At 34.3% G+C, this 16,656-nt stretch overlaps 1 protein-coding gene across 2 annotated transcripts in view; it reads left to right on the top strand.

Annotated features, from left to right (window-relative positions):
• The window catches only part of EPB41L5 (erythrocyte membrane protein band 4.1 like 5), a 127,398-nt gene that overhangs the window by 3,933 nt on the left and 106,809 nt on the right, over positions 1 to 16,656 (top strand). For both annotated transcript variants that reach the window (XM_031959944.1, XM_031959945.1), the window contains exon 2: positions 2,707 to 2,894. In XM_031959944.1, coding sequence (XP_031815804.1) covers positions 2,715 to 2,894 — 180 coding nt within the window. In that variant the 5' untranslated portion in view covers positions 2,707 to 2,714. The remainder of the gene's footprint in view (positions 1 to 2,706; positions 2,895 to 16,656) is intronic.

Here is a 16,656-nt window from a genome sequence, read left to right as displayed (position 1 = left end):
GCTTTCCATAGCTTTACAGAATAAGGTCAAAGTTTTTTCCATGACATTCAAGGCTTTTTATACTTTGCAAACTGTGTCTTCTACTTTTTTATGTACCCTGTGCTTTAGCTAGATTGAGCTATTGGTAATTTGAATGTGATTCATACGTTCCTCTTTTTTGCATATAGTTCTCTCATCTCGTCAGAGATACCCTTTTAACTGTACCTCAGGATAATCCTTATTTGTCCTTCTGGGTTCAGCTCAATTGCCATCTCTCAGATTTTTTTTTCCTTCTGCAAAATATAGAGATTTAATCTCTTCTTTCTATATTGTACCTTTTTGATTTTTAACAAACTTTGTTCCTTAGACCCATAGGGATTTCAAATTCAGTATGTCTAAAAAGAACTCATCTTTTCCTTCTAAATCCATTCCGCCCCCCCCCCTTGTTTTTTTAAACATTTCTATCACAATCTCACATCTTTTTCAGATACTCAGATTCATCACCTCTTAATGATCCTTGACTCCATGCTCTGTTTCACTCCACTCAACCAGATTTATCTATTCTACTGCTTACAAAATCTAGTAGGAGCTAGCTAGATGGCTTTGTGGATAGAATATTGAGTCTGGTGTCAGGAAGACCTGAGTTCAAATTTTTTGTATTTCAGTTATCCTTCAGATAATTACTAGCTGTGTAACCCTAAGCAAGTCAATTGACCTCTGTTTGCCTTAGTTCATTGGAGACGGAAAGAGCAAATCATTTCTTGTATTTGCCAAGAAAATGCCATGGACAGCATTGGTGTGCTATGGTCCATGGTGTCAGGAAGAGTCAGATAGAACTGCAGACCCATTGAACAACATATCTCTTTATATCAATCTCTTTCTTTCCACTCACATAGCCAGCATTCTAGGTTAGTTCCTCATTTGGGGTTGAAATACCTCTACACTATTCTCCTTTCCTCATATTTTTGTCTTCAGTTCATCTCCATACAGCTGCGAAAGTTTAACTAAAGTGAAGGCTGGTTATGTTCCTATTCATTAAACTCTAATGGCTCATTCTGTAAATATTTGTTTTCAATTAAATTCTTTCATAGTCTGTCTCCCCCTTGCCTTTCTAGACTCATTATATATTATATTACAATGCATATCATATTACTCTTTTCTGTATTCTGGCCTTTGTATTATATTGACACTTTCCTATCTCTATACCTTTGTACAGGCTGCCTTGGATATACTCCCTCCTCATGTTATATCTACCTTTTAGAATTCTTTCCTTTAAACTTGGCTCAAGCATTGCTTTGCTTCATTCTCTCCAGCTGCTGCTGCCTTCCCTATCCAATAACCATAAATTTATTATGTATATGTTCTCTTTGTCAGAATGTAAATCTTTTCAGGACAGGGATTAGATAATCTTTGTCTTTATTCCCATTGCCTACTCCAGTGGTACTTAATAAATGTTTGTTAATTGATTGATAGTTGGTATAGTAGGCATTCAGTAAATGTTGATGTATCTCTTAGAGCTTATTCTTAATATACTTCTTTCTATAGGACATTTAGAGTTTTTAGCCATCATCAGAAAGATCTGTATGACTAGAAGTGATTTAGCTGGCCCTTCTTTTGTAGTTGTAGCTACCTTTGTGATCAATGGGATCAGATTTAAATGACCTCCATAAGAATCAAATGAGAATTCTGGTTGTATCAGAATTTTTTTTTGTGTACATGGATTCTACTTTAAATAGTTAACTCTTTCCATCTTAAAGAAGGGAAAGGGACCCACATGTGCAAAAATGTTTGTGGCAGTTCTTTTAGTAGTGGCTAGAAACTGGAAATTGAATGGATGCCCATCAGTTGGAGAATAGCTGAATAAATTGTGGTATGTTATGGAATATTATTGTTCTGTAAGAAGTGACCAGCAGGATGATTTCAGAGAGGCTTGGAGACACTTAATTGATGCTAAGTGAAATTAACAGAACCAAGAGCTCATTATACACAGCAACAACAAGATTATACAATGATCAGCTCTTGATGGATGTGGCTCTCTTCAACAATGAGATAATTGAAACCAGTTCCAATGTTCAGTAATGAAGAGGATCAGCTACCACCCAAGAGAGAGAACTATGGAAATGAGTGTATAGCACAACATAGTATTTCCACTCTTTCTGTTATTGTTTGCTTGCTTTTTTGTTTTCCTTCTCAGGTTTTTTTCTTTCTTTCTAGATCTGATTTTTCTTGTGCAGCAAGATAATTGTATACATATATTGGATTTAACATATTTAACATGGATTGGACAACCTGCCATCTAGGGGAGGGGGTAAGAATAAGGAGGGGAAAAGTTGGAACACAGTTTTGCAAGGGTCAAAGTTGAAAAATTATCCATGCATATGTTTTTCTAAATTAAAAACTATAATAAAATAATTAACTCTTTGAAAACAGAATTGAAACGTTTTTGCCCTTTATAGCCCCAGCACCTACCATAGTATATGTTTTGATATAGTATGAAATAAATATCTGATGACTTTTTAATCTTTCAGAAGATTCAGGGTATCCAAAGGAAGCAATATAAGAGAACTTTTTAGATAAATTAAAGTTACTTGTCTTTTCCTTTGTTTCCTTGGTTGATCACAGATAGCGCTTGTCAAATGTTGTCTTTGTAGAATTAAAAAAAAAAAAAGCATGGCATAACATTTAAAAGAGAATGCTTAGTTTTTCTTTTTCCTTTTGATTTTTCAGTAAGAAAGATGTTGAGTTTTTTCCGACGAACATTGGGGCGCCGGTCAATGCGAAAGCATGCTGAGAAAGAACGTCTGCGAGAAGCTCAGAGAGCTGCTACCCACATTCCTGCAGCTGGAGATGCCAAGTCCATCATAACTTGTAGAGTGTCATTGTTAGATGGAACTGATGTCAGTGTGGATTTGCCGGTATGTAGCATTCAAGTGGACTTTTTCACTTCAGTATAGAATAAGTTTCTTATTGTGGTATCATCTGGGATCAGTAATTCACAGTAGATGTATATTTAAATATCATAGAAAATGTATTAAAGCTAAAGGGAGAAATAGAAATTGACTTTCTCTAGCTTCTTTTAGATTAGAATATAATTGGCATTGTAAACACTTATAACACAGAAAAGTTGACTTTCTAAAACAACTGTATGGAGTTCTTGGACATTCTGTTTATTAATAGCAGAAAAACATTAAAGTGACAGTCCAATCCAACAGCAAGCATTTGGGACTGTGCACTGTACTTGGTGCTGAGGATACAAAGACTAAAAAGGAATAGTTCCTGTCTTCAAGAAGCTTACAGTCTTTCTGTTTGGGGAGACAATACATATATATATTCAAGTGTATATATAGTTAAGTATATGCTTAATTACAAAAATGGTCATTAGCAGTTAGGTAGTGGAGTGGGGAATTGAAAGGCTTCATAGTGGTATTTGAGCTGAATTAGATTGCTTGAAGAGAATAAGAAATTCTTGTAGGTAATAGGAAAAGAGGGAATACTTTTATAACAAGGGTGACAGCTAGTGCCAGAGTACAGAGATTAGAGATGGAGTGCCAAGGGACAGAGAGAAGACCAGTTTATTTGGACGAAGTCTGGAAAGGTAGGTAGGAACCAAGCTGTGAAGGGCTTTTAAAGTACAAACCAGAATTTTATCCTACTGGGCTAGAGTTAGAAAAAAGTCATTTTTCAGCTCTGATGGTGAATAGATCACAATTTATCAATTAGAAAGCCATTGGAGCCATTAAAGAGAGGTGATGAAGTTCTGAACCAAGGTAGTGTCTGGATAAGTAGTAAGAGGGCAGTAAGAGATGTGTTAGAAACATATGAAATTTGACAACTGATTGTGTATGTGAATCCAGAGAAAGTGAGGAGTAGGGAATGAACACTGAAGTTGTAAACTGGGAGATTGGAAAGATAGTAATGCTGTCCACAGAAATAAGAAGTCAGGAGGAGGGAAGCTTTTGGGGAAGGAGGAGTTCTATTTTGAATATGTTGAATTTAAGATTTCTCTGGGACATCTAGCTTAAATGTCTCATAAATGTTTGGTAAATTGTCAAATTTAATGGTAGATGTAGCAGTTTGTAGAACTGGAACTCTGGACTTGTGGTTGTTTTTTCTATGCTTCACTTTTAAATAGGGAGAGAAGTGATACATATTTTTTTATGTTATATTCCTGTCTTGTTCTTTATAAATCTTTCCTTTTCTTTTTCTTTGACACAAACCTTGTTTGTGCTTTTATCTCATCGCTGAGAATTTGCATATAAAACATTTTTTCATTTATCTACACAAACACTAATCAAGGTAAATTGTGATTAAGTACATGTTTCAAATAGTTTTTTAAAAGCAAATTTCAGTAGATATTCTTTTGTTTCCACTCCTATTTTTAAATTTAAATTTAAAATTTTTACTGATATATTTTGTTTTTACAGCATATTTATTTCTAAATGTTATCTCTTCCCAAGTTCCTGTTCCATTCCTTCCAATACTGATTTAAAAAGAGACAAAAGGAGCAGTTTAGTTTCAATCAGTATAGCATTTGGATGTGACTATATGCAGTGTTCTTCCTCTGCAAATACATCTGTGCAAAATGAATATGTCCCCTAATACAAGAATCTTTAGTGATTCACTGTTACCTACCAAATAAAGGTGAAACTCCTGACTTTGGGATTAAGGAACTTCTAGAATCTAGTTTTAATTACCATCCAGCCTTATCACCTTTTCTTACTCTGTTCTATGAACTTCTTTTTTCTTACTTTTGGATTGTTCTCTGTCCATTGTTCTCATTTTCATTCCCATCTTTGCAACTCTATCCATTCTGCCTCCCCAACCTGGAATGGTATCTTTCCCCATCTGTTGACGTTTCCTCAGACTCTTCCCTTCCAATGCACTGGAACACTTTGGTTATATACATATATATTTTATTCATTTAGTTTTATTAAAGTTTTTGTAATGTTGTTTGTTTTTGTTTTGTTTTGCTGAGTTAGAAGCATAGAGCTATGCAGTGTAAGTTGTTATTGTATTTTGTTTGTACAGTCTGGTAACTTCATTAGATGAAGAAGCTTCCAGGGAGTAAACTCCCACTACCAGTGTAAATCAGCAACTATTCTGCAGCTGATGGCTTTAAAGTTGCATGGGACATTAAAAAGTTATGTGACCTAAAGGGGAAAATTTGAAACTGTCAATGTTATGTTGAAAAATTAACCATGCATATGATTTTTAAATAAAAAGCTTCGCTAAAAAAAAATAAATTATAAGACTTGCCCAGAATTGGGTAGCAGGGATGAGACATGAATGCTGATTCCCATTACAAAGTGGTTATCCATTACCTTATGCTGCTTTTGAACTCATTATACTTTTGAATTTTCATGTCTTAGAAGAGGGCTATTTATAGTTTTGACTGTATTTCTTTTCATATTTCTAATATTACTTTACCTGTAGTCGATTTCTTTTTATTGGCATCTTCAGGCAAAAGCCACATGTTTCCTTTGAAGTTAGTTTTGCTCCCTTTTATCTTCCTTATGTTCTTAATTATTTCTCCTTCTCCCTTTCCTCCTGGCCAACTCCCCTCAGCCCTGGTGAGTTCATTGCATACAGGTTTTAGATTGGATTTCTTAGTGCCTTATACTTAGACACTTAATCAATATTGAGCTGTAGGACTGGTGAATGGAATGTTATCAATGTCCAATGTTCTCACTAACTGAAAATGGTTGGATTGAGAATCATAGAACTTTCAAGTTGGAAAGGATTAGATTAGTGAAATTCTCTTAGAAAGTTAAACCTTGGAAAGTGATACGACTTAACCAAAGGCACACAGGCAATAACAGAGCCAGGATTTGATCAATCCAGGATTTTTTTCCCCCTTTTTACACTATCATATCATGATCCCTTAATTTAAATTAATGATTTTATTTTAAAACATGATTTGCTTTTTATTTCTTTAATTAAAGCTTTTTATTTACAAAACATATATATGGGTAATTTTTCAACATTAACTCTGGGAAAACCTTCTGATCCAAATTTTCCCCTCCTTCTCTTCCTCACCCCCTCCCCCCAAGTTGGCAGGTAGTCCAATACATGTTAAATACTTTAAAATATATGTCAAATCCAATATATGTATACATAGTTATAGTTATCTTGCTGAACAAGAAAAATCGGATCAAGAAGGGGGAAAAAAAACTGAGAAAGAAAACAAAATGCAAACAAACAACAGAAAGAATAAAAATACTATGTTGCGGTCCACACTCAGTATCCATAGTCCCCTCTCTGGTAGATGGCTCTCTTCATCACTGAACAATTGGAACTAGTTTGAATCATCTCATTATTGAAGAGAGCCATGTACATCGGAATTGATCATCATATAATATTGCTATGGCTATATACAATGATCTCCTGGGTCCACTCACTTCACTTGGCATCAATTCACATGTAAGTCTCTCCAGACCTCTCTGAAATCATCCTGCTGGTTGTTTCTTATGGAACAATAATATTCTATAACATTCATATATCATAACTTATTCAGCCATTTTCCAACTGATGGGCATCCATTCAGTTTCCATTTTCTTGCCACTACAAAAAAGATCTGCCACAAACATTTTTGCACATGTGAGTCCTTTCCCTCCTTTAAGATCTCTGGGATATAAGCCTTGTAGAAATACTTCTGGGTCAAAGGGTATTAGCAGTAAAACATGATGTGGAATGCATTTTTTCCCCATAAATATAATGATATAAATGTTAGGTTCCTAGCTAGCAGTCAGAAAATTACTTAACATAAAATTTTATAGAAAGTATAGTAAAAATCACATTTTTCCTATATTTCTTTCAGAAAATAGGTTCAGCTTCTCCGGTTATATTCCTGTTTTCTCTGAAATTATCTGGGTTCCAGAAGAAAATTTCTTACTCCTTCCTTCTTAGGCTCCTCTTTTTCTCCCTCCCACTGACAAGAAGTGACTTTGACTCCTTGCTTAGCAGAGAGGGAGGGGAATGGGAGAAATGGAATCTTAGAGATGATGATTTCAAAAACTGCTGTAAAGTTTTTAGTGGGGGGGGGGGGTTTGCATTGGTTTCTTGGTGAGATAGGCAGATTGGGCTGAAGCTGGGCTGTGTCTGTAGATTTAATTGGTGAAGGCATGGGATTGGGTAGAAAGGGGATAGTGAAAATTGGGCTAAGGAGGTAATAGAATGGGGAGGAGTAGTGGGAGGATGGTGGGGAAAGGGAGTTAGGAAGTTGAGTGGAGGGAGAGGATAGAAGGAGCAGCACTTCACAGCTGTAGAAGCAGGGAGGAGGAGAGATTCTTAAAACTGCCAACCAGAGTTGGACATTGTGTAATTTAAAAATAAAGTAAAATGTATGTAAATCTTTGATTCAGGATTTTTAAAGTAATCAGGATTTATATTTGTATAATGATGGGTATGATGGAAAAAAGTATCTGGATACTGAATATTATGGTGGTTTGAATTTTGAATAAATAGGGGTTGGCATAGTTTAGGGAATTTCAGATCTAAGGATTCTGGGTGGTTCACACATTCTAACATTCTTGACAAGTTAGGTAATCTTCATACAAGTTAGGTAATTCATTTTCATTTCTTGTTTGAGTACTTTTCTCTAAGGGAATTTTGAGTACTATTTCTTTGTAACTGCTTGAATCAGTATGGTGAAAAGCCTGAGATTGCTTTGTACAAGCAAACAGCCGGAAAATAGTTCTTTTATTACCTAATGTTTAAAGTATGAAGTGTCAGGGTTACTGATGAAGTTGCTGATAGTGATAGGTAGAATTGCTTTTTTTATTAGTTTTTTTAAACCTTTACGTGGTGAGGAATACACCTGAAACACTGGATCAAATGGTTTGTGATCTCCTACCATGATTAGTAGCCATTAGGACGTGTGCAGTGTCTGAATGTCATCTGGCCCTTCTTTTGTAAGGATACCTGCAACAAAACAAATTAGTTTAGGTTGGACTCTTGGTAAAATTTAACAATTACTTTTTTAGTTCTGTAAGTGGATTCTAGGACTAGAAACCCAATTCTAATTACTTGGAAGGGAAAAATAAAATGGATTTCAGAGTGCTAGCTGATATCCAAGGAAGAGACAGAAATTATTGATTGGTTCCTTTAATTAAAAAAAAAAAGGGAAAAAATTATTCTTTTCATATTTAACTTTTCATAATATAGCCTTTACCTAAAAAAAATTACACTAATCATGGGATTTAAGTCATGAGTATCATAGGTTATCCATAGTTTTCTATTTCCTGTTATAGGTTAGGTTTATGAAAATAAAGACATTTCAGCCATAGATAACCTATCATTGAGCCATTTCCTTAGTTTTGCCTCAAGTTCCCCCTCCCCCCAACCCTAGATGAAAGGATTCTAACTATCAGGAAATAATATGGTATTCTGTTGTCAGTACTTGGTGATAAATATGGCTATAAGCACTTCTCTTCCTTCCCTACCTCCCACCCCAAGCTCAGACTGAGGAAATTATTTCCATCATACAAAACAGATTTGTATATCATTTGGTTCTTATGGCCATTTGTTATTCTAACTAGAGGCCACATTGCAAGAATAATGAAAGTTAAATGATAAAGAGAAAAGGGTTTTCTTTGGCAACTACCATTTCTTTGATTTCTGTAGGTAGGTTGGCAGGTAGATTGAGGACCATTTTGTTGCTCGCTCAGTCTGTGGAGTTGGGATTTACAAGCACTAAAAACTCACCTGTGTAGCTGAATTGGCAACTGTGGGTTGTCTTGGCAAATGGCTAGGTGAAATGATTTTGCGGGTCTTAATGCAGCCAGCAGGCTGGATGTTCCCCATCCCTGCTTTAACATACTTGGATGTGTCTGCTTACTCTCATTTTTGTTCATTGCAGCCCATCTATACCTTATTCTTCATGAATCATTTAAGTCTTCCTGTATGGTCCACCAGTGTAGAATAAGCTTTTTTTCCCTAGGCATCATGATTCAGCCACTAACAATAATATCAGTTTAAGGTCTTCAAAGTAACTGCTTAACAGGAAGCAAAAAAAACAAAATATTACAAGTATTCATCAAAACAAAAGCATAAATCATAAATACATATTGTATGCAAGGGACCACATTCTCCTGTTAAAATGCTCAGTATCTGTGGAGAAGAGGGGACACATATAAAGACCTGTCAGAAGAGGCATGAGTGAGAAAAACCCATGTGCTCAGAGTAACTGATAAGGCATTGCCTTCTCCCTGAAATTTCCTTGAAAGTTGTAGTTTCTATGTTGTATATTTAATGCTGATAACCTAAATTTATGCACACTGCTTTAGTAAGATCTCACTGGGCATGATGTTTCAACCACAGTAGTCAAATCTGCTCAGTGGATTTTCTTATATTTTGCTTCCCACTTATTCTTCTGCTCTGCTAGATTTCAAAAGCAACATTTTAATCCATCATTTTAAACTTCAAGGTTAGCTGATAGGCTTCTCAAATCTGTCCTTTTATCTACTTTTTTTTTGGGTACGGACTATGATCATTTAAATTACATTTGTCCTGGTATCCATACATAGTTTTGTTGTCCATCTTACACAATATAACAATTTGTAACCTTCAAAATAAGCAACTATTTGTTTCAGAACCCTCAGTCAAAATTAACTTTCAGCAACTGTCTCTTAGTTATACTTTTTCTTAGAGCAAACTTTAAAAGTGATACTAACCATATATCATCACTGGAAAAAATATTGTTTAAAAGATGAACCTTTTCAAGGAGAAGTTAGGGCTAAATTAAAAATACTTAACAATTTCTCAATGTATCTTACCTTTCCCTGTTTAATTCTAGGCCTAGAATTAAATCTTAGAATTGAATTACAGTTTCCATTTGCGGTGTATGTCTGGTGTGTGTTCTAATAGTTCATTTCTGTGGTGTGAGAACTGATGTGTGTATCATGATCTGGATAAATTTTATTCATCTACCTGGTTCTTATTTTAAATGCATGACTATTGTTTTGAGTGATGGCTCTTTTTTGGGATACTCAGCAGTGTCCTGTGGCTGGATGAAGTGAGCAAAAAGTCTTCCATAAGCTGGGGCATCTGAAAAAGATCTCACCAGATATCTGTAGATAACTCTTTGATTTGAACTCTTTTCTATGTATTGTCGATGACAGAGGGAGGTCTCTTTAGCAATCAAATTTTTTTATATTCCTGATTCTAATGACTTTTTTTAAAAACAAAGTTATCATACACATTTTGGAGAATCTTGCATGTTTAATCAGTTAATACTTCTTAATCAGTTGTGGTATTATAAAGATACAAACTACTATAGAATACAATGTGTGAAAGTCTAGCTATTTCCTCTTTATATTTTCATCAAATATGCTCTAAATAAGTGCTTTAAAAGTAATGCCCAGAGAATGCTGGGAGTTTCATAAACCCTTTCAGAGGCTCTACAAATCCAAAATTAGTTTTTATTTCTGTAACAAATATATATATATATATATATATATATATAACCCATATAGACAAAAATTCTTTGGGCAGAGCCTCAATTTTTAATTGTATAAGGTACTAAGAATAAAAATTTGAGGACCACTGCTGGAAACGATCAAAAATTAGACTATTAGTTTAAAAAATTAATCTCGTGGTGGATGCCCATCAATTGGAGAATGGCTGAATAAGTTGTGGTATATGAATATTATGGAATATTAGAAAGGCCTGGAGTGATTTGCATGAACTGATGCTGAGTGAAATGAGCAGGACCAGTAAATCATTATATACTTCAATAACAACACTATATGATGATCAATTCTGATAGACATGGCTCTCTTCAACAATTAGATGAACCAAATCAGTTCCAATAGAGCAGTAATGAATTGAACCAGCTACACCCAGTAAAAGAACTCTGGGAAATGATATGAACCACTACATAGAATTCCCAATCTCTCTATTTTTGTCCGCCTGCATTTTTGATTTCCTTCACAGGCTAATAATTGTACACTATTTCAAAGTCCGATTCTTTTTGTACAGCAAAATAACTGTATGGACGTATATACATATATTGTACTTAACTTATACTTTAACGTATTTAACATGTATTGGTCAACCTGCCATCTGGGGGAAGGTAGGGGGAAGGAGGGAAAAAGTTGGAACAAAAGGTTTTGCAATTGTTGATGCTGAAAAATTACCAATGCATATATCTTGTAAATAAAAAGCTATTAAAAAATTAATCTCATGGATCAGTAGTTATTAATATTTTCTCTCATTTTTAACTCTTTGTTGACCCTGCCCTTTTTAACTTGTGAAATTCTGTCTTAGTGATCTCAGAACTATCAGCATGATTCCTCTGTCACTCTTTAGTTTCTCCATTTTCATTTCACAGTGCTTTTATATTGCATATAAAAGATGTCATATTAGTTCAGAATCAGTGTTTCCATTATTATTTTGCTATTAAAATCTGTGTAGCTCTTTAATATTTTTTCATTTCTTTGCTTTATTTCTGGCCATTTTCATTTCTAAACTATCTGGGAGTTATGGCTTAGTTATATTAGTTCTATAATTTTACTATGCCAATGCTTTTTTATAATTTATGATGTGATTGTTATTAATTGTAATCATCTACCATTTTTAAAAATGAATTTATACTCCAAACTAGTGTTTTCCTAGCTACTATCTTGTAAGAAGAATGTGAAAATCAAAATGAGGGAGAATTTCAGCAAGACAGTGGTTAAACTATTAATTGGAATATCCTGAAAATCACTTCCCCTTCAAGAGCATGACCACTGGGGAGAAATGGGTAGAATTCAGATTCCAATCAATTCTATTCAGATTCAATTTCTATTCATATTTTAATTTTTCTCACAACTTTACCCTGAACTTTGCAAACATCAACAAAATGAGCACTTTGGGGAGAAGATAGATCAGAGAGGATTTTACATAAAACTGAATCTTATGCAGAGTTTGCTTACAAGCATGTTATAAATTAAAATTGTAACTTTTAAGTTTCTGCTTGTTTGATTCCTTCTAATTTATTTTTTTTGGGGGGGGGAGGGACGGGGAGAAGTAGTAGGAAGAGAGACTTTTGCTAACCCTTTATTCTTCTGCCCTCAAATTAAAAATTCTTATAATAAAATTTATAGCCAAGAGAAATAAATATCCACATTGGACAATATCTTAAAAATATGTTTTGTACTGCATCCTGATTCCATTTCTTTGTTAAAAGTTGAGTAACATTTATTTTTAAATTAATTGAAATCATAGTTGATCAAAAGTCCTAAGTTTTTCAAAGTAGTTTGTATTTATATTGTAGTTATTTTATAAATTGGTCTGATTTCATTCACTTTGCTCTATCAGTTTATATAAGCCTTCTCAAGTTTCTCTGAAACCATTCCCCATCTCCCTTTTTTTTCCCCATTTCCTATGGTAAAATAATATTGTTACTTACATATACTGCAGTTTCTTCAGTAATTCTCCAATTGATAAATATTCCCTTAGTTTTCTGTTCTTTGCCACCACAAAAAGCTATTTACATATTTTTGTTTACTTAAATATTTTTTCTCTCTTTTTTTTTAATCTTGGTAGGGTCTACATCTAGTAAAATTGTTGCTTAATCAAAGGATTTCCACCATTTAGTAACTTGAAGCATAGTTCTAAATTGCTGTCCAGAATGTCTATACTAGGTCACAGATTTAAAAGTGCACTAATGGACCTATTTTCTTCTGGTCCTTCAACAAGTGTCATTTTTCTGTGTTTTGTGTAAGGTTAAACCTTAGAGTTGCTTGGATTTCTTCCTTTGAAAACTGCTGCTTCGTGGTCTTTGACACCACTCATCTATAGGGAAATGGCTCTTAGAAATTTAAATCAGTACATTATGTATTTTAGTTATGAGACATTTGTGAGAGGAACTTGCTGTACAATTCCTTCCCCCTCTCCTGCTAGTTAACTATTTTTTTTCTAAAAGCCTCTGTTTTGTTTTTGCTAGAACTTTTTAATTTTATGTATATCAAAATAGTTCATTTATCATTCATGATTCTCATTTCATATTTAGTCGTGAACTCTTCTCTTATTTCATAGATCTGAAAGAAGTTTCTTGCACCTACCTTTCTATGATGATTTGTTTATGATATTTTAATGTAACTTTTATATATAAGTCTCATATATACATATGTATGTATTTGGAGTTTTCTTGGTATTTGGTATGACAAATGGGCCTGTCTAATTTTTACCAGACTGTATTCCAGTTTTTCTAGCATTTTTTGTTGAATAGCGTGTCCTTAACTTCAGTAGTTGTAATCTTTGCATGAATTTATACTCCAAACTAGTGTTTTTAAACTTAACACTATTGCTTGTTTGCTTCTGTAGGTCAGATACCAAATTTATTCCACTGATTGATTAGTGTATCTGCTTCTGTGGATATTTTTGCCCAGGGTAATAGTAATTAATAGTAAATTTTTGCTGATTAATGAGAATGAATAGAAATGAATCAACCAGTAAATTAATGTGGCAAAGAAGGAAATAGTATGGTAGCTAGAAAGGATGTCATGGTAGATGGAAAGTTTTGGGTTTTTTTGTCTTGTTTTTTTTTCCCTCCCCAGACATCTTGGAGGGCCTGTGTTTGCTTAAATGGAATGAGTTAGTGGGGAGGAGAGAAGAGAAGATAGATTTAGAGAGATACATGAACTTAGGTGGGAATGATTATTATTATTATGTTGGAGTGTTTTATTTTTGCACTATATATTTCACCTTTCACTTGTTAAATGGCACCCTGAGTTCATTGATTGAATTTTATTTATGAGAGTTTTTTTTTTCCTTCCAGACTATTTGTGACTCAATTTAATTTCATTTCTGCTTTAAACTTACATATTGCAGAGTCCTTGGTCAGTCTATAACAAATGAACAGGCTCTCAAAACAATTTCATATAACCAAGTCATTCTTAACTTGGTTATAAACCTAATCATGTCTTCACTCATCTCTCATGGCATCATCTAGACTATGCTTTCCCCGTTTGTCAGTCAATAGTATCTTCTGGAATAGTCAAAAGCCTTATTTAATCAAGGTGCAATTGGTACATTTATCACTTTTTCATTTTCTAAGCAATTCACTATTCTCATGAAATGGTGTTCTCTTTTATTGCTGGCTAGATAATAAAGCTCTATCAAAGTGTTTTAAAATGAAAATGATGATCGTCCTAATAGTTATGCTTCTAGCTCGTCAGTTTGGTGTACTATTCAGATTTTTTTTTTTTTACTGAAACCATTGTTAATCTTTGGGAACCTGTTTTGGGATTTGTTAGTGGTTATTAGCTGAGAACAGCTCCTTGTTTAAAGGTTCAGTGCATAATCTTTCAGGACTTTGTTTTATAGAGGCAGTTATCCAGCTGGCAGAAGCAGCATGAGATAACTAACTTCCCATTTGTCTGTTTTCAGAACTTAGCTGACACCCTTGAAGCAAATGGTACTTTGACAGAATAGAAATGTAGGCCAACTTGTGTCATGGTTCTTTGGGGCCTTAGAAAGTAGAAGAGGCAAAAGAAAAAAAATTGAAAATAAAGATGATGGAGAAGACTAGAAGTTGTGTTTTGATTCCTTTTGTTTTTCTTGAATGAATTAATAAAACAATTTCAATTGATAAAACAAGTTCAGAAAAACTAAGGAGCACAGAAACCTTGTCTGATGGCAATTATTGTCTTCTACATTCATTAGCCTCTTCCATTGAAGGAAAGGAAGAACATTTTCTCATCTTTTCTCCCAGACCAGGCTTATTCATTGTAATTACATGTTTTCTTCTTGTTGTCATTGTTTTATTTATTTATTTAATAGCCTTTTATTTACAGGTTATATGCATGGGTAACTTTACAGCATTAACAATTGCCAAACCTCTTGTTCCAATTTTTCACCTCTTACCCCCCACCCCCTCCCCCAGATGGCATATCCTTTCTGTTAATATCTTTGTATATTTTGTTTTCCTGGTTCTGGGTACTATCAATTCACATTAGTTTTTTCAAGTGTCTGAGAATTTTTTTGTGGTACAGAGTAGTCTATTACATTCCTATGCCACAGTTTGTTTGAATTAATGGGTATTGTTCTAGAGTAGGCATAGTTCATGTCAAATCAGAGGTTCAGGTTTAGGATTAAAACATTAGTGCAACACCTGTCAGATTGGCTAAGATGACAGGAAAAAATAATGATGATTGTTGGAGGGGATGTGGGAAAACTGGGACATTGATGCATTGTTGGTGGAGTTGTGAACGAATCCAACCATTTTGGAGAGTAGTTTGGAACTATGCTCAAAAAGTTATCAAACTGTGCATACCCTTTGATCCAGCAGTGTTACTACTGGGATTATATCCCAAAGAGATTATAAAGAAGGGAAAGGGACCTGTATGTGCACGAATGTTTGTGGCAGCCCTTTTTGTAGTGGCTAGAAACTGGAAACTGAATGGATGTCCATCAGTTGGAGAATGGCTGAATAAATTGTGGTATATGAAAATTATGGAATATTACTGTTCTGTAAGAAATGACCAACAGGATGATTTCAGAAAGGCCTGGAGAGACTTACACGAACTGATGCTGAGTGAAATGAGCAGGACCAGGAGATCATTATATACTTCAACAACAATACTAGATGATGACCAGTCCTGATGGATCAGGCCATCCTCAGCAACGAGATCAACCAAATCATTTCTAATGGAGCAGTAATGAACTGAACTAGCTATACCCAGAAAAAGAACTCTGGGAGGATGACTAAAAACCATTACATTGAATTCCCAGTCCCTATATTTATGCACACCTGCATCTTTGATTTCCTTCACAAGCTAATTGTACAATAATTCAGAGTCTGATTCTTTTTGTACAGCAAAATAATGTTTTGGTCATGTATACTTATTGTGTATCTAAGTTATATTTTAATATATTTAACATCTACTGGTCATCCTGCTATTTAGGGGAGGGGGTGGGGGGGGGGGTAAGAGGTGAAAAATTGGAACAAGAGGTTTGGCAATTGTTAATGCTGTAAAGTTACCCATGTATATATCCTGTAAATTAGAGGCTATTAAATAAAAAAAAAAAAAAAAAAAAAACATTAGTGCATCATAAAATTAAATAAAAACATATTTACTTAAACTAAGATAATTAAAAAATTATGTGATTATTAATCACCAATTTTAAATATTTCAGGCTAGGTCAGGGATTCAGGCTTGGGACTGGTATAACATTAATGCATTGTACAATTCAATAAAAATAAATTTACTTAGACTAAGATATTAAAAAGGATACAATTATCATACTTATATGTACAATTATCATAAAAAGTCTGAATTTGCCATGGTTACAGTGTTGCCCAAGAACACTACCTCCATGTTTTCACGTGGCATTAGTCGACCTGAAAAATCCTACCAGTGTTTCTAGCTCTAGTCATAGGGTGGAAGCATTAGAGTGCTAGAGGTCATCAAGTCCCAGCTCTCTTTTTATACATAAGGAAGTTGAAACCATTGGGAATTAAATAACTTGTCCAGGATCACAAAGACCCCTGAAACAGTGTTTGTTTGAACCAGGGCCTTTTAGGCTCAAAGCCCTGTATTCCATTCAGTAGATCATGCTGCCTACCTCATCTTAACCAGCCAAATATTGAGAATGACTTGCCCTCTTAAAAGGAAACAATTTCAGCTTATGTAAAACTATTTACTATTGGAGGCAAATTCCCTCATCCCCAAAAACTGACCACTTAAATGA

The sequence above is a fragment of the Sarcophilus harrisii genome, chromosome 3 (assembly GCF_902635505.1).
Source record: "Sarcophilus harrisii chromosome 3, mSarHar1.11, whole genome shotgun sequence".
Lineage (NCBI taxonomy): Eukaryota > Metazoa > Chordata > Mammalia > Dasyuromorphia > Dasyuridae > Sarcophilus > Sarcophilus harrisii.
Note: the sequence above shows the minus strand (reverse complement) of the source record. Positions and strands in the feature narration are given on the sequence as shown.